The sequence below is a fragment of the Neocloeon triangulifer genome, unplaced genomic scaffold (assembly GCF_031216515.1).
Source record: "Neocloeon triangulifer isolate White Clay Creek 2 clone unplaced genomic scaffold, ASM3121651v1 ptg000014l, whole genome shotgun sequence".
In the NCBI taxonomy this organism is placed as follows: Eukaryota; Metazoa; Arthropoda; class Insecta; order Ephemeroptera; family Baetidae; genus Neocloeon; species Neocloeon triangulifer.
This window is the reverse complement of record NW_026775556.1, coordinates 674,776-698,942: the sequence shown is the minus strand read 5'-3', so window position 1 is coordinate 698,942 and position 24,167 is coordinate 674,776. Positions and strand designations below refer to the sequence as shown.

At 34.6% G+C, this 24,167-nt stretch overlaps 1 protein-coding gene across 2 annotated transcripts; it reads left to right on the top strand.

Annotated features, from left to right (window-relative positions):
- The first annotated feature begins 277 nt into the window (after window positions 1-277).
- Window positions 278-23,909, top strand: LOC132201306 (TATA-binding protein-associated factor 172-like). 2 transcript variants are annotated; one of them, XM_059627364.1, is made up of 8 exons: window positions 278-444; window positions 591-920; window positions 975-1,243; window positions 1,473-1,697; window positions 1,750-1,911; window positions 1,963-2,098; window positions 2,231-2,595; window positions 20,847-23,909. In XM_059627364.1, exons 2-8 carry the CDS (start codon window positions 668-670, stop codon window positions 20,862-20,864), a joined length of 1,428 nt encoding a protein of 475 aa, XP_059483347.1. In that variant the 5' UTR covers window positions 278-444; window positions 591-667; the 3' UTR covers window positions 20,865-23,909. The 2 variants fall into 2 exon arrangements, with proteins under 2 accessions (XP_059483347.1, XP_059483348.1); XM_059627365.1 differs by lacking the exon at window positions 20,847-23,909 and having other exon boundaries at window positions 2,231-2,401; window positions 2,453-2,893.
- The last annotated feature ends 258 nt before the right edge of the window (window positions 23,910-24,167 follow it).

Here is a 24,167-nt window from a genome sequence, read left to right as displayed (position 1 = left end):
TGTGAAAGCAAAATTTATTAAAAATACGATTATAATTTATTTTGAGCAAAATCGCCAGGTGGCAATTTTTTTATTTTATTTTCACAGACTATTGAAAACGATGTTTCATAATCATGAGAAGATAGAAGGCGGATAGAAGGTTTTACAATTAGGGCGAAAATTTAAGACGCGGGGATGTCACAAGTTTGCACGTGGCTTCGCTGACACGGTACTTTCAAAAAGCAGTTCATTCGCTCCGATTGGCTGTTTGAAGGGGGCGTGGTCTTGTACCATAACATTTGCTTTGCATACAGACTACAGACGGACGTCGAACAGGAAGAGAAAAGTGCCGGCCTTTGGAAAAACCTGATTAGAAAAGGATCACCTGGGCCGACCTGGCGATGGAACGGACGACGGAAGGGACGGGCAAGTGTCCTTGATCGGCCTGCGAGCCTCTCCACAGCGGTACGTAGACGTGCATGTGTGTACTAGGAAAGTACCGTTTTAACTTTCTGAACAGCAGTGTGTGTGGCACATACGCCAGGGTGTCCGGGGGAAGTCAGGTCTCGACCGAGGTCAGTTGATTATTGATTCGACTTGGTACTTTGCAGGCGTGACACGTGAGTTTTCGGCGAGGGATGGCGATTTGAGAGACGAGAAGAGAGTCCAAGGAGAATAAATCCTGACCATGACGTCGCGACTGGACAGGCTGTTTGTGCTGCTCGAGAGCGGGTCTTCGGCGGCGACGAGGAAGGCGGCCGCCCAGCAGTTGGGCCAGGTGCAGCGGTTGCACCCGCACGACCTGCACCACCTGCTGGCCAGGATCTCCCTTTTGCTCAGGGCGCCCTCTTGGGACACTCGAATCGCCGCCGGACAGGCGGTCGAGGCCGTCGTCCGCAGCGTCCCGCCGTGGGACCCTCCTCCTGCCCAAATCAAAACAGGTCCTTCTCAACGTGATTTGTAATTTACAAAGGTATTAAATTTTTGTTTTGCAGAAGAGGAAGGTGAAGGGAGTGCGGAAGGAAGGCTGACCTTTGAGACCTTCGACCTAGAGAAGGTCATCATGGAGGGCAACCACCTGGTTGGTTCAGAGGGCAACGAGTTTGAACTGGACATGAAGGAGGAGGGTGCGGCTGAGAGACTGGCCAGTCAAAAGGCCGCTCTCAATGCCACACTCGGCCTCCCTGAAAATGCAGAGGTTGCCGAAGGGCTCATCACGGACGAAGACCTCATTCCCTCCTGTCCGCAGGAGAAAAACTGCAAAGTAATTGTTATAGTTATGCTTTTAAAATATAAATTGTTTCCATTTCATTATTAATTTTTTGAAGAAGAAAAAAACATCTAACTAAAGATAATAGTAAAATTTCTCATAATTTAACAAAATGCTTTGTTTAAATTGAAAAAAGAAACTATATTTTTAATTTAAAAAAATAAAAATATTTAAATTGTTGTCAATTTTTTTTTAATAAGTTAATTGTCAACTATTTTTACAGCAAAGTGCTCTGAACATTGCTCAAGGGGACGGTTTGAGTTCACGTGAAATGAACCGAGCCAAGCGGGTGGCACGTCTGGTGGCCAAGCAAAGGTCGAAGGAGACATCTGAGGACGCAGAAGCCCCTGAAAGCAAGCGGCCCAAGGTAGAGGTCAAGCAGGAGCAAGAGGAACACGACCTGAGCACAGCCGAGTGTCTGACCGAAGGAACTGCTCTCTGGGAAGAGGTAAATCCTTACAACCTTATGACCTTTTGACCTGACTTCTTGCCACTTTAAGCACGCCACTGGATGGCCCTTTGAGGAGTTCTGCGCACAGTTGGGCCAGGACCTGTTCAGTTCTGCGTGGGAGGTGCGGCACGGAGCGGCCACGGCCCTCAGGGAGGTGCTCAAGGTGCACGGTGCGGGCGCTGGCAAGGCGGCCGACATGACCTCTACTCGGGTAACACTGAATTGCCACTGCCAAAGAGGTTAATCACAGATGAATTTGCAGATGGCTGGTGCCCATGAGGCGTGGCTGGAGGACGTGGCCCTAAGGATTGTCTGTGTGTTGGCGCTCGACAGGTTTGGCGACTTTGTCTCCGACCAGGTTGTTGCTCCTGTCCGAGAAACATGTGCTCAAACATTAGGTAAGGAAAATAAGAAATATTTTTCTTGCGGTTTATTCCTCCAGCTAGATAGATTTGAGAAAAATTTTCTGAACTTATAAGAATCTTATTTTTTTTTTTGTAACTGACAAAAAAATCTGTATGGTTTTCTAGGTGTATTGGCGTGCCTGATGAGTTCAGAGGCTGTGCAGAAGGTGGTGGCGACGGTGCTGCGTCTGTTGTCTCGACCTGAGTGGGAGGCTCGGCACGGCGGACTGCTTGGCCTCAAGTACCTGCTGGCGGTCAAGGGTGGTGCGGGCGGCGGCCCTGACAACGACTTCAAAGGTGAGAAGGGCGAGGCCACGTTTTTGAAGCTCGACCTGAAGCTGATTGCAGACTGCGGCCTCGTCGGCTTTCCCAACACCGGCAAGTCGACCCTGCTGAGGGCCGTGTCCAGAGCCAAGCCCAAGGTCGCCGCCTACCCTTTCACCACAGTGAGACCTGAAATCGGCTTCATCGAGTACCCCGACAAGACAAAAGTATGTGTTAAGTTGTAAAAAAAATTAATAAACTTGACAATTTGGTACAGATATTTGAAGGGTAAAGAGGGTAAAGAGGAAAGAAAATCAATTTAAATTGTCTGAACAACAATAAATATGTGCGGTAAGTGAGTTAGTTGGTCAAATTTAACTAAAAATGTGAAAGCAAAATTTATTAAAAATACGTCTATAATTTATTTTGTGCAAAATCGTCAGGTGGCAATTTTTTTGTTTTAATGCTTGAAAACGCCAAAATGTATCTCAGCGGATGCCAGAACTTGAATTAATAAAGTGAAAAGCCAAGATTTTGAATTTTTAGTTTAATTATAATTCTAATAGTTCGTATCAAAATCACGAAAAATTACGATTTTACTTAATTTGGAGCGAAATCGGCAGGACGCTAAATTCTGAATTCTTCGTCACTGAGCGCTGAAAGTTCCGATGGAGATGAAACTTTAGCCATAATTTAAATTGTTTGTTAAATATGTGCGGTATGTGGGTTAGTTGGTCAAATTTAACTAAAAATGTGAAAGCAAAATTTATTAAAAATACGTCTATAATTTATTTTGTGCAAAATCGTCAGGTGGCAATTTTTTGATTTTAATGCTCACAGAGTATTGAAAACGCCAAAATGTATCTCAGCGGATGCCAGAACTTGAATTCATAAAGTGAAAAGCCAAGATTTTGAATTTTTAGTTTAATTATAATTCTAATAGTTCGCGTCAAAATCACGAAAAATTACGATTTTACTTATTTTGGAGCGAAATCGGCGGGACGCTAAATTCTGAATTCTTCGTCACTGAGCGCTGAAAGTTCCGATGGAGATGAAACTTTAGCCATAATCTAAATTATTTGTTAAATATGTGCGGTATGTGGGTTAGTTGGTCAAATTTAACTAAAAATGTGAAAGCAAAATTTATTAAAAATACGTCTATAATTTATTTTGTGCAAAATCTTCAGGTGGCAATTTTTTTATTTTAATGCTTGAAAACGCCAAAATGTATCTCAGCGGATGCCAGAACTTGAATTCATAAAGTGAAAAGCCAAGATTTTGAATTTTTAGTTTAATTATAATCCTAATAGTTCGCGTCAAAATCACGAAAAATTACGATTTTACTTAATTTGGAGCGAAATCGGCCGGACGCTAAATTCTGAATTCTTCGTCACTGAGCGCTGAAAGTTCCGATGGAGATGAAACTTTAGCCATAATCTAAATTATTTGTTAAATATGTGCGGTATATGGGTTAGTTGGTCAAATTTAACTAAAAATGTGAAAGCAAAATTTATTAAAAATACGTCTATAATTTATTTTGTGCAAAATCTTCAGGTGGCAATTTTTTTATTTTAATGCTTGAAAACGCCAAAATGTATCTCAGCGGATGCCAGAACTTGAATTCATAAAGTGAAAAGCCAAGATTTTGAATTTTTAGTTTAATTATAATTCTAATAGTTCGCGTCAAAATCACGAAAAATTACGATTTTACTTAATTTGGAGCGAAATCGGCGGGACGCTAAATTCTGAATTCTTCGTCACTGAGCGCTGAAAGTTCCGATGGAGATGAAACTTTAGCCATAATCTAAATTATTTGTTAAATATGTGCGGTAAGTGAGTTAGTTGGTCAAATTTAACTAAAAATGTGAAAGCAAAATTTATTAAAAATACGTCTATAAATTATTTTGTGCAAAATCTTCAGGTGGCAATTTTTTTATTTTAATGCTTGAAAACGCCAAAATGTATCTCAGCGGATGCCAAAACATGAATTCATAAAGTGTAAAGCGAAGATTTTGAATTTTTATTTTAATTATTATCCTAATAGTTCGCGTCAAAATCACGAAAAATTACGATTTTACTTAATTTGGAGCGAAATCGGCAGGACGCTAAATTCTGAATTTTTCGTCACTGAGCGCTGAAAGTTCCGATGGAGATGAAACTTTAGCCATAATTTAAATTATTTGTTAAATATGTGCGGTAAGTGAGTTAGTTGGTCAAATTTAACTAAAAATGTGAAAGCAAAATTTATTAAAAATACGTCTATAAATTATTTTGTGCAAAATCTTCAGGTGGCAATTTTTTTATTTTAATGCTTGAAAACGCCAAAATGTATCTCAGCGGATGCCAGAACTTGAATTCATAAAGTGAAAAGCCAAGATTTTGAATTTTTAGTTTAATTATAATCCTAATAGTTCGCGTCAAAATCACGAAAAATTACGATTTTACTTAATTTGGAGCGAAATCGGCGGGACGCTAAATTCTGAATTCTTCGTCACTGAGCGCTGAAAGTTCCGATGGAGATGAAACTTTAGCCATAATTTAAATTATTTGTTAAATATGTGCGGTATGTGGGTTAGTTGGTCAAATTTAACTAAAAATGTGAAAGCAAAATTTATTAAAAATACGTCTATAATTTATTTTGTGCAAAATCTTCAGGTGGCATTTTTTTTATTTTAATGCTTGAAAACGCCAAAATGTATCTCAGCGGATGCCAGAACTTGAATTCATAAAGTGAAAAGCCAAGATTTTGAATTTTTAGTTTAATTATAATCCTAATAGTTCGCGTCAAAATCACGAAAAATTACGATTTTACTTAATTTGGAGCGAAATCGGCGGGACGCTAAATTCTGAATTCTTCGTCACTGAGCGCTGAAAGTTCCGATGGAGATGAAACTTTAGCCATAATCTAAATTATTTGTTAAATATGTGCGGTATGTGGGTTAGTTGGTCAAATTTAACTAAAAATGTGAAAGCAAAATTTATTAAAAATACGTCTATAAATTATTTTGTGCAAAATCTTCAGGTGGCAATTTTTTTATTTTAATGCTTGAAAACGCCAAAATGTATCTCAGCGGATGCCAGAACTTGTATTCATAAAGTGAAAAGCCAAGATTTTGAATTTTTAGTTTAATTATAACCCTAATAGTTCGCGTCAAAATCACGAAAAATTACGATTTTACTTAATTTGGAGCAAAATCGGCGGGACGCTAAATTCTGAATTCTTCGTCACTGAGCGCTGAAAGTTCCGATGGAGATGAAACTTTAGCCATAATCTAAATTATTTGTTAAATATGTGCGGTATGTGGGTTAGTTGGTCAAATTTAACTAAAAATGTGAAAGCAAAATTTATTAAAAATACGTCTATAAATTATTTTGTGCAAAATCTTCAGGTGGCAATTTTTTTATTTTAATGCTTGAAAACGCCAAAATGTATCTCAGCGGATGCCAGAACTTGTATTCATAAAGTGAAAAGCCAAGATTTTGAATTTTTAGTTTAATTATAACCCTAATAGTTCGCGTCAAAATCACGAAAAATTACGATTTTACTTAATTTGGAGCGAAATCGGCGGGACGCTAAATTCTGAATTCTTCGTCACTGAGCGCTGAAAGTTCCGATGGAGATGAAACTTTAGCCATAATTTAAATTATTTGTTAAATATGTGCGGTATGTGGGTTAGTTGGTCAAATTTAACTAAAAATGTGAAAGCAAAATTTATTAAAAATACGTCTATAATTTATTTTGTGCAAAATCTTCAGGTGGCAATTTTTTTATTTTAATGCTTGAAAACGCCAAAATGTATCTCAGCGGATGCCAGAACTTGAATTCATAAAGTGAAAAGCCAAGATTTTGAATTTTTAGTTTAATTATAATTCTAATAGTTCGCGTCAAAATCACGAAAAATTACGATTTTACTTAATTTGGAGCGAAATCGGCGGGACGCTAAATTCTGAATTCTTCGTCACTGAGCGCTGAAAGTTCCGATGGAGATGAAACTTTAGCCATAATTTAAATTATTTGTTAAATATGTGCGGTAAGTGAGTTAGTTGGTCAAATTTAACTAAAAATGTGAAAGCAAAATTTATTAAAAATACGTCTATAAATTATTTTGTGCAAAATCTTCAGGTGGCAATTTTTTTATTTTAATGCTTGAAAACGCCAAAATGTATCTCAGCGGATGCCAGAACTTGTATTCATAAAGTGAAAAGCCAAGATTTTGAATTTTTAGTTTAATTATAACCCTAATAGTTCGCGTCAAAATCACGAAAAATTACGATTTTACTTAATTTGGAGCAAAATCGGCGGGACGCTAAATTCTGAATTCTTCGTCACTGAGCGCTGAAAGTTCCGATGGAGATGAAACTTTAGCCATAATCTAAATTATTTGTTAAATATGTGCGGTATGTGGGTTAGTTGGTCAAATTTAACTAAAAATGTGAAAGCAAAATTTATTAAAAATACGTCTATAAATTATTTTGTGCAAAATCTTCAGGTGGCAATTTTTTGATTTTAATGCTCACAGAGTATTGAAAACGCCAAAATGTATCTCAGCGGATGCCAGAACTTGAATTCATAAAGTGAAAAGCCAAGATTTTGAATTTTTAGTTTAATTATAATTCTAATAGTTCGCGTCAAAATCACGAAAAATTACGATTTTACTTAATTTGGAGCGAAATCGGCGGGACGCTAAATTCTGAATTCTTCGTCACTGAGCGCTGAAAGTTCCGATGGAGATGAAACTTTAGCCATAATTTAAATTATTTGTTAAATATGTGCGGTATGTGGGTTAGTTGGTCAAATTTAACTAAAAATGTGAAAGCAAAATTTATTAAAAATACGTCTATAATTTATTTTGTGCAAAATCTTCAGGTGGCAATTTTTTTATTTTAATGCTTGAAAACGCCAAAATGTATCTCAGCGGATGCCAGAACTTGAATTCATAAAGTGAAAAGCCAAGATTTTGAATTTTTAGTTTAATTATAATTCTAATAGTTCGCGTCAAAATCACGAAAAATTACGATTTTACTTAATTTGGAGCGAAATCGGCGGGACGCTAAATTCTGAATTCTTCGTCACTGAGCGCTGAAAGTTCCGATGGAGATGAAACTTTAGCCATAATTTAAATTATTTGTTAAATATGTGCGGTAAGTGAGTTAGTTGGTCAAATTTAACTAAAAATGTGAAAGCAAAATTTATTAAAAATACGTCTATAAATTATTTTGTGCAAAATCTTCAGGTGGCAATTTTTTTATTTTAATGCTTGAAAACGCCAAAATGTATCTCAGCGGATGCCAGAACTTGTATTCATAAAGTGAAAAGCCAAGATTTTGAATTTTTAGTTTAATTATAACCCTAATAGTTCGCGTCAAAATCACGAAAAATTACGATTTTACTTAATTTGGAGCAAAATCGGCGGGACGCTAAATTCTGAATTCTTCGTCACTGAGCGCTGAAAGTTCCGATGGAGATGAAACTTTAGCCATAATCTAAATTATTTGTTAAATATGTGCGGTATGTGGGTTAGTTGGTCAAATTTAACTAAAAATGTGAAAGACAAATTTATTAAAAATACGTCTATAATTTATTTTGTGCAAAATCGTCATGTGGCAATTTTTTGATTTTAATGCTCACAGAGTATTGAAAACGCCAAAATGTATCTCAGCGGATGCCAAAACATGAATTCATAAAGTCAAAAGGCAAGATTTTGAATATTTAGTTTAATTATAACCCTAATAGTTCGCGTCAAAATCACGAAAAATTACGATTTTACTTAATTTGGAGCAAAATCGGCGGGACGCTAAATTCTGAATTCTTCGTCACTGAGCGCTGAAAGTTCCGATGGAGATGAAACTTTAGCCATAATCTAAATTATTTGTTAAATATGTGCGGTATGTGGGTTAGTTGGTCAAATTTAACTAAAAATGTGAAAGACAAATTTATTAAAAATACGTCTATAATTTATTTTGTGCAAAATCGTCAGGTGGCAATTTTTTGATTTTAATGCTCACAGAGTATTGAAAACGCCAAAATGTATCTCAGCGGATGCCAGAACTTGAATTCATAAAGTGAAAAGCCAAGATTTTGAATTTTTAGTTTAATTATAATTCTAATAGTTCGCGTCAAAATCACGAAAAATTACGATTTTACTTAATTTGGAGCGAAATCGGCGGGACGCTAAATTCTGAATTCTTCGTCACTGAGCGCTGAAAGTTCCGATGGAGATGAAACTTTAGCCATAATCTAAATTATTTGTTAAATATGTGCGGTATGTGGGTTAGTTGGTCAAATTTAACTAAAAATGTGAAAGCAAAATTTATTAAAAATACGTCTATAATTTATTTTGTGCAAAATCGTCAGGTGGCAATTTTTTGATTTTAATGCTTGAAAACGCCAAAATGTATCTCAGCGGATGCCAAAACATGAATTCATAAAGTGAAAAGCCAAGATTTTGAATTTTTAGTTTAATTATAATCCTAATAGTTCGCGTCAAAATCACGAAAAATTACGATTTTACTTAATTTGGAGCGAAATCGGCGGGACGCTAAATTCTGAATTCTTCGTCACTGAGCGCTGAAAGTTCCGATGGAGATGAAACTTTAGCCATAATCTAAATTATTTGTTAAATATGTGCGGTATGTGGGTTAGTTGGTCAAATTTAACTAAAAATGTAAAAGCAAAATTTATTAAAAATACGTCTATAATTTATTTTGTGCAAAATCGTCAGGTGGCAATTTTTTGATTTTAATGCTCACAGAGTATTGAAAACGCCAAAATGTATCTCAGCGGATGCCAGAACTTGAATTCATAAAGTGAAAAGGCAAGATTTTGAATTTTTAGTTTAATTATAACCCTAATAGTTCGCGTCAAAATCACGAAAAATTACGATTTTACTTAATTTGGAGCAAAATCGGCGGGACGCTAAATTCTGAATTCTTCGTCACTGAGCGCTGAAAGTTCCGATGGAGATGAAACTTTAGCCATAATCTAAATTATTTGTTAAATATGTGCGGTATGTGGGTTAGTTGGTCAAATTTAACTAAAAATGTGAAAGACAAATTTATTAAAAATACGTCTATAATTTATTTTGTGCAAAATCGTCAGGTGGCAATTTTTTGATTTTAATGCTCACAGAGTATTGAAAACGCCAAAATGTATCTCAGCGGATGCCAGAACTTGAATTCATAAAGTGAAAAGCCAAGATTTTGAATTTTTAGTTTAATTATAATTCTAATAGTTCGCGTCAAAATCACGAAAAATTACGATTTTACTTAATTTGGAGCGAAATCGGCGGGACGCTAAATTCTGAATTCTTCGTCACTGAGCGCTGAAAGTTCCGATGGAGATGAAACTTTAGCCATAATCTAAATTATTTGTTAAATATGTGCGGTATGTGGGTTAGTTGGTCAAATTTAACTAAAAATGTGAAAGCAAAATTTATTAAAAATACGTCTATAATTTATTTTGTGCAAAATCGTCAGGTGGCAATTTTTTGATTTTAATGCTTGAAAACGCCAAAATGTATCTCAGCGGATGCCAAAACATGAATTCATAAAGTGAAAAGCCAAGATTTTGAATTTTTAGTTTAATTATAATCCTAATAGTTCGCGTCAAAATCACGAAAAATTACGATTTTACTTAATTTGGAGCGAAATCGGCGGGACGCTAAATTCTGAATTCTTCGTCACTGAGCGCTGAAAGTTCCGATGGAGATGAAACTTTAGCCATAATCTAAATTATTTGTTAAATATGTGCGGTATGTGGGTTAGTTGGTCAAATTTAACTAAAAATGTAAAAGCAAAATTTATTAAAAATACGTCTATAATTTATTTTGTGCAAAATCGTCAGGTGGCAATTTTTTGATTTTAATGCTCACAGAGTATTGAAAACGCCAAAATGTATCTCAGCGGATGCCAGAACTTGAATTCATAAAGTGAAAAGGCAAGATTTTGAATTTTTAGTTTAATTATAATTCTAATAGTTCGCGTCAAAATCACGAAAAATTACGATTTTACTTAATTTGGAGCGAAATCGGCGGGACGCTAAATTCTGAATTCTTCGTCACTGAGCGCTGAAAGTTCCGATGGAGATGAAACTTTAGCCATAATCTAAATTATTTGTTAAATATGTGCGGTATGTGGGTTAGTTGGTCAAATTTAACTAAAAATGTGAAAGCAAAATTTATCAAAAATACGTCTATAAATTATTTTGTGCAAAATCTTCAGGTGGCAATTTTTTTATTTTAATGCTTGAAAACGCCAAAATGTATCTCAGCGGATGCCAAAACATGAATTCATAAAGTGTAAAGCGAAGATTTTGAATTTTTATTTTAATTATTATCCTAATAGTTCGCGTCAAAATCACGAAAAATTACGATTTTACTTAATTTGGAGCGAAATCGGCGGGACGCTAAATTCTGAATTCTTCGTCACTGAGCGCTGAAAGTTCCGATGGAGATGAAACTTTAGCCATAATTTAAATTATTTGTTAAATATGTGCGGTATGTGGGTTAGTTGGTCAAATTTAACTAAAAATGTGAAAGACAAATTTATTAAAAATACGTCTATAATTTATTTTGTGCAAAATCGTCATGTGGCAATTTTTTGATTTTAATGCTCACAGAGTATTGAAAACGCCAAAATGTATCTCAGCGGATGCCAGAACTTGAATTCATAAAGTGAAAAGGCAAGATTTTGAATTTTTAGTTTAATTATAATTCTAATAGTTCGCGTCAAAGTCACGAAAAATTACGATTTTACTTATTTTGGAGCGAAATCGGCGGGACGCTAAATTCTGAATTCTTCGTCACTGAGCGCTGAAAGTTCCGATGGAGATGAAACTTTAGCCATAATTTAAATTATTTGTTAAATATGTGCGGTATGTGGGTTAGTTGGTCAAATTTAACTAAAAATGTGAAAGCAAAATTTATTAAAAATACGTCTATAATTTATTTTGTGCAAAATCTTCAGGTGGCAATTTTTTTATTTTAATGCTTGAAAACGCCAAAATGTATCTCAGCGGATGCCAGAACTTGAATTCATAAAGTGAAAAGCCAAGATTTTGAATTTTTAGTTTAATTATAATTCTAATAGTTCGCGTCAAAATCACGAAAAATTACGATTTTACTTAATTTGGAGCGAAATCGGCGGGACGCTAAATTCTGAATTCTTCGTCACTGAGCGCTGAAAGTTCCGATGGAGATGAAACTTTAGCCATAATTTAAATTATTTGTTAAATATGTGCGGTAAGTGAGTTAGTTGGTCAAATTTAACTAAAAATGTGAAAGCAAAATTTATTAAAAATACGTCTATAAATTATTTTGTGCAAAATCTTCAGGTGGCAATTTTTTTATTTTAATGCTTGAAAACGCCAAAATGTATCTCAGCGGATGCCAGAACTTGTATTCATAAAGTGAAAAGCCAAGATTTTGAATTTTTAGTTTAATTATAACCCTAATAGTTCGCGTCAAAATCACGAAAAATTACGATTTTACTTAATTTGGAGCAAAATCGGCGGGACGCTAAATTCTGAATTCTTCGTCACTGAGCGCTGAAAGTTCCGATGGAGATGAAACTTTAGCCATAATCTAAATTATTTGTTAAATATGTGCGGTATGTGGGTTAGTTGGTCAAATTTAACTAAAAATGTGAAAGACAAATTTATTAAAAATACGTCTATAATTTATTTTGTGCAAAATCGTCATGTGGCAATTTTTTGATTTTAATGCTCACAGAGTATTGAAAACGCCAAAATGTATCTCAGCGGATGCCAAAACATGAATTCATAAAGTCAAAAGGCAAGATTTTGAATATTTAGTTTAATTATAACCCTAATAGTTCGCGTCAAAATCACGAAAAATTACGATTTTACTTAATTTGGAGCAAAATCGGCGGGACGCTAAATTCTGAATTCTTCGTCACTGAGCGCTGAAAGTTCCGATGGAGATGAAACTTTAGCCATAATCTAAATTATTTGTTAAATATGTGCGGTATGTGGGTTAGTTGGTCAAATTTAACTAAAAATGTGAAAGACAAATTTATTAAAAATACGTCTATAATTTATTTTGTGCAAAATCGTCAGGTGGCAATTTTTTGATTTTAATGCTCACAGAGTATTGAAAACGCCAAAATGTATCTCAGCGGATGCCAGAACTTGAATTCATAAAGTGAAAAGCCAAGATTTTGAATTTTTAGTTTAATTATAATTCTAATAGTTCGCGTCAAAATCACGAAAAATTACGATTTTACTTAATTTGGAGCGAAATCGGCGGGACGCTAAATTCTGAATTCTTCGTCACTGAGCGCTGAAAGTTCCGATGGAGATGAAACTTTAGCCATAATCTAAATTATTTGTTAAATATGTGCGGTATGTGGGTTAGTTGGTCAAATTTAACTAAAAATGTGAAAGCAAAATTTATTAAAAATACGTCTATAATTTATTTTGTGCAAAATCGTCAGGTGGCAATTTTTTGATTTTAATGCTTGAAAACGCCAAAATGTATCTCAGCGGATGCCAAAACATGAATTCATAAAGTGAAAAGCCAAGATTTTGAATTTTTAGTTTAATTATAATCCTAATAGTTCGCGTCAAAATCACGAAAAATTACGATTTTACTTAATTTGGAGCGAAATCGGCGGGACGCTAAATTCTGAATTCTTCGTCACTGAGCGCTGAAAGTTCCGATGGAGATGAAACTTTAGCCATAATCTAAATTATTTGTTAAATATGTGCGGTATGTGGGTTAGTTGGTCAAATTTAACTAAAAATGTAAAAGCAAAATTTATTAAAAATACGTCTATAATTTATTTTGTGCAAAATCGTCAGGTGGCAATTTTTTGATTTTAATGCTCACAGAGTATTGAAAACGCCAAAATGTATCTCAGCGGATGCCAGAACTTGAATTCATAAAGTGAAAAGGCAAGATTTTGAATTTTTAGTTTAATTATAATTCTAATAGTTCGCGTCAAAATCACGAAAAATTACGATTTTACTTAATTTGGAGCGAAATCGGCGGGACGCTAAATTCTGAATTCTTCGTCACTGAGCGCTGAAAGTTCCGATGGAGATGAAACTTTAGCCATAATCTAAATTATTTGTTAAATATGTGCGGTATGTGGGTTAGTTGGTCAAATTTAACTAAAAATGTGAAAGCAAAATTTATCAAAAATACGTCTATAAATTATTTTGTGCAAAATCTTCAGGTGGCAATTTTTTTATTTTAATGCTTGAAAACGCCAAAATGTATCTCAGCGGATGCCAAAACATGAATTCATAAAGTGTAAAGCGAAGATTTTGAATTTTTATTTTAATTATTATCCTAATAGTTCGCGTCAAAATCACGAAAAATTACGATTTTACTTAATTTGGAGCGAAATCGGCGGGACGCTAAATTCTGAATTCTTCGTCACTGAGCGCTGAAAGTTCCGATGGAGATGAAACTTTAGCCATAATTTAAATTATTTGTTAAATATGTGCGGTATGTGGGTTAGTTGGTCAAATTTAACTAAAAATGTGAAAGACAAATTTATTAAAAATACGTCTATAATTTATTTTGTGCAAAATCGTCATGTGGCAATTTTTTGATTTTAATGCTCACAGAGTATTGAAAACGCCAAAATGTATCTCAGCGGATGCCAGAACTTGAATTCATAAAGTGAAAAGCCAAGATTTTGAATTTTTAGTTTAATTATAATTCTAATAGTTCGCGTCAAAGTCACGAAAAATTACGATTTTACTTATTTTGGAGCGAAATCGGCGGGACGCTAAATTCTGAATTCTTCGTCACTGAGCGCTGAAAGTTCCGATGGAGATGAAACTTTAGCCATAATTTAAATTATTTGTTAAATATGTGCGGTATGTGGGTTAGTTGGTCAAATTTAACTAAAAATGTGAAAGACAAATTTATTAAAAATACGTCTATAATTTATTTTGTGCAAAATCGTCATGTGGCAATTTTTTGATTTTAATGCTCACAGAGTATTGAAAACGCCAAAATGTATCTCAGCGGATGCCAGAACTTGAATTCATAAAGTGAAAAGCCAAGATTTTGAATTTTTAGTTTAATTATAATTCTAATAGTTCGCGTCAAAGTCACGAAAAATTACGATTTTACTTATTTTGGAGCGAAATCGGCGGGACGCTAAATTCTGAATTCTTCGTCACTGAGCGCTGAAAGTTCCGATGGAGATGAAACTTTAGCCATAATTTAAATTATTTGTTAAATATGTGCGGTATGTGGGTTAGTTGGTCAAATTTAACTAAAAATGTGAAAGACAAATTTATTAAAAATACGTCTATAATTTATTTTGTGCAAAATCGTCAGGTGGCAATTTTTTGATTTTAATGCTTGAAAACGCCAAAATGTATCTCAGCGGATGCCAAAACATGAATTCATAAAGTGTAAAGCGAAGATTTTGAATTTTTATTTTAATTATTATCCTAATAGTTCGCGTCAAAATCACGAAAAATTACGATTTTACTTAATTTGGAGCGAAATCGGCAGGACGCTAAATTCTGAATTCTTCGTCACTGAGCGCTGAAAGTTCCGATGGAGATGAAACTTTAGCCATAATCTAAATTATTTGTTAAATATGTGCGGTATGTGGGTTAGTTGGTCAAATTTAACTAAAAATGTGAAAGCAAAATTTATTAAAAATACGTCTATAAATTATTTTGTGCAAAATCTTCAGGTGGCAATTTTTTTATTTTAATGCTTGAAAACGCCAAAATGTATCTCAGCGGATGCCAAAACATGAATTCATAAAGTGTAAAGCGAAGATTTTGAATTTTTATTTTAATTATTATCCTAATAGTTCGCGTCAAAATCACGAAAAATTACGATTTTACTTAATTTGGAGCGAAATCGGCAGGACGCTAAATTCTGAATTCTTCGTCACTGAGCGCTGAAAGTTCCGATGGAGATGAAACTTTAGCCATAATTTAAATTATTTGTTAAATATGTGCGGTATGTGGGTTAGTTGGTCAAATTTAACTAAAAATGTGAAAGACAAATTTATTAAAAATACGTCTATAATTTATTTTGTGCAAAATCGTCATGTGGCAATTTTTTGATTTTAATGCTCACAGAGTATTGAAAACGCCAAAATGTATCTCAGCGGATGCCAGAACTTGAATTCATAAAGTGAAAAGCCAAGATTTTGAATTTTTAGTTTAATTATAATTCTAATAGTTCGCGTCAAAATCACGAAAAATTACGATTTTACTTATTTTGGAGCGAAATCGGCGGGACGCTAAATTCTGAATTCTTCGTCACTGAGCGCTGAAAGTTCCGATGGAGATGAAACTTTAGCCATAATTTAAATTATTTGTTAAATATGTGCGGTATGTGGGTTAGTTGGTCAAATTTAACTAAAAATGTGAAAGACAAATTTATTAAAAATACGTCTATAATTTATTTTGTGCAAAATCGTCATGTGGCAATTTTTTGATTTTAATGCTCACAGAGTATTGAAAACGCCAAAATGTATCTCAGCGGATGCCAGAACTTGAATTCATAAAGTGAAAAGCCAAGATTTTGAATTTTTAGTTTAATTATAATTCTAATAGTTCGCGTCAAAATCACGAAAAATTACGATTTTACTTAATTTGGAGCGAAATCGGCAGGACGCTAAATTCTGAATTCTTCGTCACTGAGCGCTGAAAGTTCCGATGGAGATGAAACTTTAGCCATAATTTAAATTATTTGTTAAATATGTGCGGTATGTGGGTTAGTTGGTCAAATTTAACTAAAAATGTGAAAGACAAATTTATTAAAAATACGTCTATAATTTATTTTGTGCAAAATCGTCATGTGGCAATTTTTTGATTTTAATGCTCACAGAGTATTGAAAACGCCAAAATGTATCTCAGCGGATGCCAGAACTTGAATTCATAAAGTGAAAAGCCAAGATTTTGAATTTTTAGTTTAATTATAATTCTAATAGTTCGCGTCAAAATCACGAAAAATTACGATTTTACTTAATTTGGAGCGAAATCGGCAGGACGCTAAATTCTGAATTCTTCGTCACTGAGCGCTGAAAGTTCCGATGGAGATGAAACTTTAGCCATAATTTAAATTATTTGTTAAATATGTGCGGTATGTGGGTTAGTTGGTCAAATTTAACTAAAAATGTGAAAGACAAATTTATTAAAAATACGTCTATAATTTATTTTGTGCAAAATCGTCATGTGGCAATTTTTTGATTTTAATGCTCACAGAGTATTGAAAACGCCAAAATGTATCTCAGCGGATGCCAGAACTTGAATTCATAAAGTGAAAAGCCAAGATTTTGAATTTTTAGTTTAATTATAATTCTAATAGTTCGCGTCAAAATCACGAAAAATTACGATTTTACTTAATTTGGAGCGAAATCGGCAGGACGCTAAATTCTGAATTCTTCGTCACTGAGCGCTGAAAGTTCCGATGGAGATGAAACTTTAGCCATAATTTAAATTATTTGTTAAATATGTGCGGTATGTGGGTTAGTTGGTCAAATTTAACTAAAAATGTGAAAGACAAATTTATTAAAAATACGTCTATAATTTATTTTGTGCAAAATCGTCATGTGGCAATTTTTTGATTTTAATGCTCACAGAGTATTGAAAACGCCAAAATGTATCTCAGCGGATGCCAGAACTTGAATTCATAAAGTGAAAAGCCAAGATTTTGAATTTTTAGTTTAATTATAATTCTAATAGTTCGCGTCAAAATCACGAAAAATTACGATTTTACTTATTTTGGAGCGAAATCGGCGGGACGCTAAATTCTGAATTCTTCGTCACTGAGCGCTGAAAGTTCCGATGGAGATGAAACTTTAGCCATAATTTAAATTATTTGTTAAATATGTGCGGTAAGTGGGTTAGTTGGTCAAATTTAACTAAAAATGTGAAAGCAAAATTTATTAAAAATACGTCTATAATTTATTTTGTGCAAAATCGTCAGGTGGCAATTTTTTGATTTTAATGCTTGAAAACGCCAAAATGTATCTCAGCGGATGCCAAAACATGAATTCATAAAGTGTAAAGCGAAGATTTTGAATTTTTATTTTAATTATTATCCAAATAGTTCGCGTCAAAATCACGAAAAATTACGATTTTACTTAATTTGGAGCGACATCGGCGGGACGCTAAATTCTGAATTCTTCGTCACTGAGCGCTGAAAGTTCCGATGGAGATGAAACTTTAGCCATAATTTAAATTATTTGTTAAATATGTGCGGTATGTGGGTTAGTTGGTCAAATTTAACTAAAAATGTGAAAGCAAAATTTATTAAAAATACGTCTATAATTTATTTTGTGCAAAATCTTCAGGTGGCAATTTTTTTATTTTAATGCTTGAAAACGCCAAAATGTATCTCAGCGGATGCCAGAACTTGAATTCATAAAGTGAAAAGCCAAGATTTTGAATTTTTAGTTTAATTATAATTCTAATAGTTCGCGTCAAAATCACGAAAAATTACGATTTTACTTAATTTGGAGCGAAATCGGCGGGACGCTAAATTCTGAATTCTTCGTCACTGAGCGCTGAAAGTTCCGATGGAGATGAAACTTTAGCCATAATTTAAATTATTTGTTAAATATGTGCGGTATGTGGGTTAGTTGGTCAAATTTAACTAAAAATGTGAAAGACAAATTTATTAAAAATACGTCTATAATTTATTTTGTGCAAAATCGTCATGTGGCAATTTTTTGATTTTAATGCTCACAGAGTATTGAAAACGCCAAAATGTATCTCAGCGGATGCCAGAACTTGAATTCATAAAGTGAAAAGCCAAGATTTTGAATTTTTAGTTTAATTATAATTCTAATAGTTCGCGTCAAAATCACGAAAAATTACGATTTTACTTATTTTGGAGCGAAATCGGCAGGACGCTAAATTCTGAATTCTTCGTCACTGTGCGCTGAAAGTTCCGATGGAGATGAAACTTTAGCCATAATTTAAATTATTTGTTAAATATGTGCGGTAAGTGGGTTAGTTGGTCAAATTTAACTAAAAATGTGAAAGCAAAATTTATTAAAAATACGTCTATAATTTATTTTGTGCAAAATCGTCATGTGGCAATTTTTTGATTTTAATGCTCAGAGAGTATTGAAAACGCCAAAATGTATCTCAGCGGATGCCAAAACATGAATTCATAAAGTCAAAAGGCAAGATTTTGAATTTTTAGTTTAATTATAATTCTAATAGTTCGCGTCAAAATCACGAAAAATTACGATTTTACTTATTTTGGAGCGAAATCGGCAGGACGCTAAATTCTGAATTCTTCGTCACTGAGCGCTGAAAGTTCCGATGGAGATGAAACTTTAGCCATAATTTAAATTATTTGTTAAATATGTGCGGTAAGTGGGTTAGTTGGTCAAATTTAACTAAAAATGTGAAAGCAAAATTTATTAAAAATACGTCTATAATTTATTTTGTGCAAAATCGTCAGGTGGCAATTTTTTGATTTTAATGCTTGAAAACGCCAAAATGTATCTCAGCGGATGCCAAAACATGAATTCATAAAGTGTAAAGCGAAGATTTTGAATTTTTATTTTAATTATTATCCTAATAGTTCGCGTCAAAATCACGAAAAATTACGATTTTACTTAATTTGGAGCGACATCGGCGGGACGCTAAATTCTGAATTCTTCGTCACTGAGCGCTGAAAGTTCCGATGGAGATGAAACTTTAGCCATAATTTAAATTATTTGTTAAATATGTGCGGTATGTGGGTTAGTTGGTCAAATTTAACTAAAAATGTGAAAGACAAATTTATTAAAAATACGTCTATAATTTATTTTGTGCAAAATCGTCAGGTGGCAATTTTTTGATTTTAATGCTCACAGAGTATTGAAAACGCCAAAATGTATCTCAGCGGATGCCAGAACTTGAATTCATAAAGTCAAAAGGCAAGATTTTGAATTTTTAGTTTAATTATAATTCTAATAGTTCGCGTCAAAATCACGAAAAATTACGATTTTACTTAATTTGGAGCGAAATCGGCGGGACGCTAAATTCTGAATTCTTCGTCACTGAGCGCTGAAAGTTCCGATGGAGATGAAACTTTAGCCATAATCTAAATTATTTGTTAAATATGTGCGGTATGTGGGTTAGTTGGTCAAATTTAACTAAAAATGTGAAAGTAAAATTTATTAAAAATACGTCTATAATTTATTTTGTGCAAAATCTTCAGGTGGCAATTTTTTTATTTTAATGCTTGAAAACGCCAAAATGTATCTCAGCGGATGCCAGAACTTGAATTCATAAAGTGAAAAGCCAAGATTTTGAATTTTTAGTTTAATTATAATTCTAATAGTTCGCGTCAAAATCACGAAAAATTACGATTTTACTTAATTTGGAGCGACATCGGCGGGACGCTAAATTCTGAATTCTTCGTCACTGAGCGCTGAAAGTTCCGATGGAGATGAAACTTTAGCCATAATTTAAATTATTTGTTAAATATGTGCGGTATGTGGGTTAGTTGGTCAAATTTAACTAAAAATGTGAAAGACAAATTTATTAAAAATACGTCTATAATTTATTTTGTGCAAAATCGTCAGGTGGCAATTTTTTGATTTTAATGCTCACAGAGTATTGAAAACGCCAAAATGTATCTCAGCGGATGCCAGAACTTGAATTCATAAAGTCAAAAGGCAAGATTTTGAATTTTTAGTTTAATTATAATTCTAATAGTTCGCGTCAAAATCACGAAAAATTACGATTTTACTTAATTTGGAGCGAAATCGGCGGGACGCTAAATTCTGAATTCTTCGTCACTGAGCGCTGAAAGTTCCGATGGAGATGAAACTTTAGCCATAATCTAAATTATTTGTTAAATATGTGCGGTATGTGGGTTAGTTGGTCAAATTTAACTAAAAATGTGAAAGTAAAATTTATTAAAAATACGTCTATAATTTATTTTGTGCAAAATCTTCAGGTGGCAATTTTTTTATTTTAATGCTTGAAAACGCCAAAATGTATCTCAGCGGATGCCAAAACATGAATTCATAAAGTGTAAAGCGAAGATTTTGAATTTTTTATTTTAATTATAATCCTAATAGTTCGCGTCAAAATCACGAAAAATTACGATTTTACTTAATTTGGAGCGAAATCGGCAGGACGCTAAATTCTGAATTCTTCGTCACTGAGCGCTGAAAGTTCCGATGGAGATGAAACTTTAGCCATAATTTAAATTATTTGTTAAATATGTGCGGTATGTGGGTTAGTTGGTCAAATTTAACTAAAAATGTGAAAGCAAAATTTATTAAAAATACGTCTATAATTTATTTTGTGCAAAATCGTCAGGTGGCAATTTTTTGATTTTAATGCTCACAGAGTATTGAAAACGCCAAAATGTATATCAGCGGATGCCAGAACTTGAATTCATAAAGTGAAAAGCCAAGATTTTGAATTTAGATAGATTTGAGAAAAATTTTCTGAACTTTTAAGAATCTTATTTTTTTTTCTTTTGTAACTGACAAAAAAATCTGTATGGTTTTCTAGGTGTATTGGCGTGCCTGATGAGTTCAGAGGCTGTGCATAAGGTTGTGGCCACGGTGCTGCGTCTGTTGTCTCGGCCCGAGTGGGAGGCTCGGCACGGCGGACTGCTTGGCCTCAAGTACCTGGTGGCGGTCAAGGGTGGTGAGGACATCCGGTTGCTGCCCACCTCCTTGCCACACATGCTGCGAGGTCTCGACGACTCTGTAGTGGACGTTGGCTGCGCCCTGGGACCGGCCGCCTCCGAGCTGGCCGCGCGTGCCGCTTTTCCCTGAGCAGCTCGGCCACACCGTTGACCTTTTTTGTATACTGCTTGCTGAGCAATTATTGCACACAGCAAGCCTTGATCTGATCGATGAGGCCTTCCGCATCGCAGAAAACTGTCCGGTTCTCATGAGGTGACAGGAAGAGGAGTTTTTTTTATAAACTGTTACAGCGAGGAGTGTCGGCTTCTTTTCTGTTAGTTTCAAGCCGTGTGCGGATACAAAATAACCGCTATGAGCCGTCATTAGTGTCTATAAAAAGTTCAAATAACTCATTGGGAAATTGGTTATCGATTGTATACCTATTTTTCAACAGGAACGAACAAAACATAGTTGATGTACAATCTATCAAACTCAGTATCCGTGGCGCCGGGGTATGGTTTTGCCCAGTCTTCAGGAGAAGAATCGCAAATGGCTTTGATGTGCCCCGCATCCGTCCTCAAAAGCACTAACTGATGGGCGTATTTATCAGGACCGAATTCGCTAACAGCTGTATTAGAATCATGATTATGATAAAAAAGAAAATAAACGGATTAATAAGGCTTACATGCGCAAGCAAATTTCCAGAGCTTCTTGCCAATAGTCACTACCTGTGGGTACTCTTGCAGCAAAATCGTTGGGTCACTAACCTTTTCCGGTGGCCTGTCTTGTCGGAGGTGCTCAATGAGAATTACGGATGAGGAAACTTGTATTTCTTCTCTACACGGGCGTTCTTCTCTGCACTGTTTTAAATAATTTTCAACTTGATGTAAGTTGTTCACCTTAAAAGTATAACCATTAATACCTGGGGACAGGCAAACTGTTCGAGGTCTGCAGAACCTGGTCCTTTTGTGCCTTGCAACTTCGCCAGGTACTTAAAAAACTCCTCTTTTAGTACATTTGAGTTTCGCTGGACGTCGAAGCTCGTGTTGCATGAGGAACAAGTGGCAAAGTGGGCCCTTTTGGTTTGGTAGCGAAAGCCCTCCCTCACCCACCATACATGGTGGTCTCGGCAAGCTTCATTCTTCGCCAGGTGGTGTATTTTAGGCTTCCTGTTTTCATGAATCACTTATTAAAACCTCTTAAATAAATGATAAATAAAAGATTAATCATACAATCGCACAACACTTCTCACTCTCGCCTGCTCCGATTCTTCTGTCGGCGTCCCTTTGCCTGCTCTTAGCAACTCAAACATCAGCCACAGGTCCGGATCAGCAATGTCCTGCACCAACTCGTCAAATGATATCACACCCTATAATTTTAAATTGAAGCTAATATGTGCCATAATGTTTTAGAAAATTAACTTATTAGCTTTATGGGGAAAATATATACTTACACCAGCACGAAGTGCCACAATAGCCATGTAAATTGCAGACGAATTAGTGCAGTTGTTGTCCTTGATCCAGGGTTTTATTTTTTGTGGGGTGTCCTTAAGGCTTAACAGCTCATTGGGCTCCTTCTTTAGTTTTTCTCCTCCCTCGCCAAACAAAGCTATTTCAAGCAAGGATATTAAATTTAACGTGAGATAGTCAATTTGAACTCACGGGTGCTGTTGGCTCTCTTATAGTGCGGTCCGTGCTTTTTATTACTCACAAGAGGCTTGATACCTGAAAGAGTCACATAATATATTTAAACAGAAAACAGAAGTTTCCACACACACACACAGTGCGCTGGAAGATTTAAATAATAATCAATTTAAGCCGCAGACTCCGCAGAGCAAAACTTATCGGCTGAGGCGCTGCCTAAAAACTGCACGCGGATAAGATTTCTTGATAAAAAAAAATATATACCAAATTCTGGTTGTTTCTCTTGTCGAAGACGCTTGGCATCACTTTGCGACGTCCGAGTATTCTCAAAGCAGGTTCGAACCGCACTCTCCGGATAAAAACAAGTGGATCTTTCTTGTGCCTCTCGACCTAAAAAATTAAATGCCTGAAAAATATTTTCAGCTAATTTCAATTTACCTTCAACCATTAATTCCTGAATCAGGCTCCGACTCTGATCCAAAAATTTCTTACTGGTTGCAGCATCCTTTTTTATCCAGCGATTGTAGATCTCCACCACATGGCGATCAAAGCATGGTCCATTTTGGTCAAGCCAGACTTTGGCATCGGCACCTCCAACACTCTTTAAGATCGCTAAAGCTGATCTTATTTTCACTTCTTGTCCTACAGCTCTAGGAGCTGCTGACCTTTGAAGGAATAAGTTATTAAATAAACGCTGTTAATTAAATTGTTTAAGAAAGTGCAGATAAAAAAATAAAAAGAGACTATTTTATCGACACAGTTTTCAAGTAATTCGATGGAATTTCAGAAGACATGCAATTTATAATGCATATATTTTTTTAATATAGAACAAATGCTGCAAGCCGTGCATGATTGTCGCTTTTGACGTCCGGCCCAATATTCTAAAAAGGCTCACAGTCGCTTATTGGGAATTTTGTTAAACGCTATGTATGACCCGCAGTTTAAAAAGATTGCGTGATTATCATGCGTCAAAAATGTAACTAAAAATATGACGCTAACAACATTAATAAGTTTACTAAATTTATCTAATACAAATTGCGTCCCTCAATTAAAAGTCATCGCTACGCTCAATTTTTTCTCCTCTCCTCGCAGTTTGTCTTAACAATCTCTACCTGTATTGAGAGCTATATAAGAAGAGCGAATTTTCGCTCTCTGGTCTTATTTCAAAGAGGGAGTGCGCTGGAGCGACGACATAATATCTGATTATTATAATATTACTTACATGGTTAAAAATCACGCAGAATGTAAAATTAACACTAGCAGATAAAATGAATCTCAGAAAATACAGCTTTAACGTTAAAGTGGCTTTAAAATGATTGATTTTCTACAATTGGATGTAAACAATGTGTTTGTAAAATATTTAGAAAATAAACAGCAACAATCAATACTAATAACGTAGTTTCAACAATACAAAGTATTAATAGTTGTGTTTAATTCTGAAATGTGATTTTATGACATTTTGCACAACAATAATGGCACATCATAATTATATAATATAATTATGACTTATTCATTTTGTGCCAAAAGCGTAGCTCCTCTTGAGTTACATCATATTTTGC

Bases quoted from the DNA above. Each gene is read 5' to 3' on its own strand.
- LOC132201306 (XM_059627364.1), top strand. From the start codon at position 668: ATGACGTCGCGACTGGACAGGCTGTTTGTGCTGCTCGAGAGCGGGTCT. The intron at 1,244-1,472 runs GTAATTGTTATA...CTATTTTTACAG, and splicing joins CGCAGGAGAAAAACTGCAAA to CAAAGTGCTCTGAACATTGC. The intron at 1,912-1,962 runs GTAACACTGAAT...ATGAATTTGCAG, and splicing joins CCGACATGACCTCTACTCGG to ATGGCTGGTGCCCATGAGGC.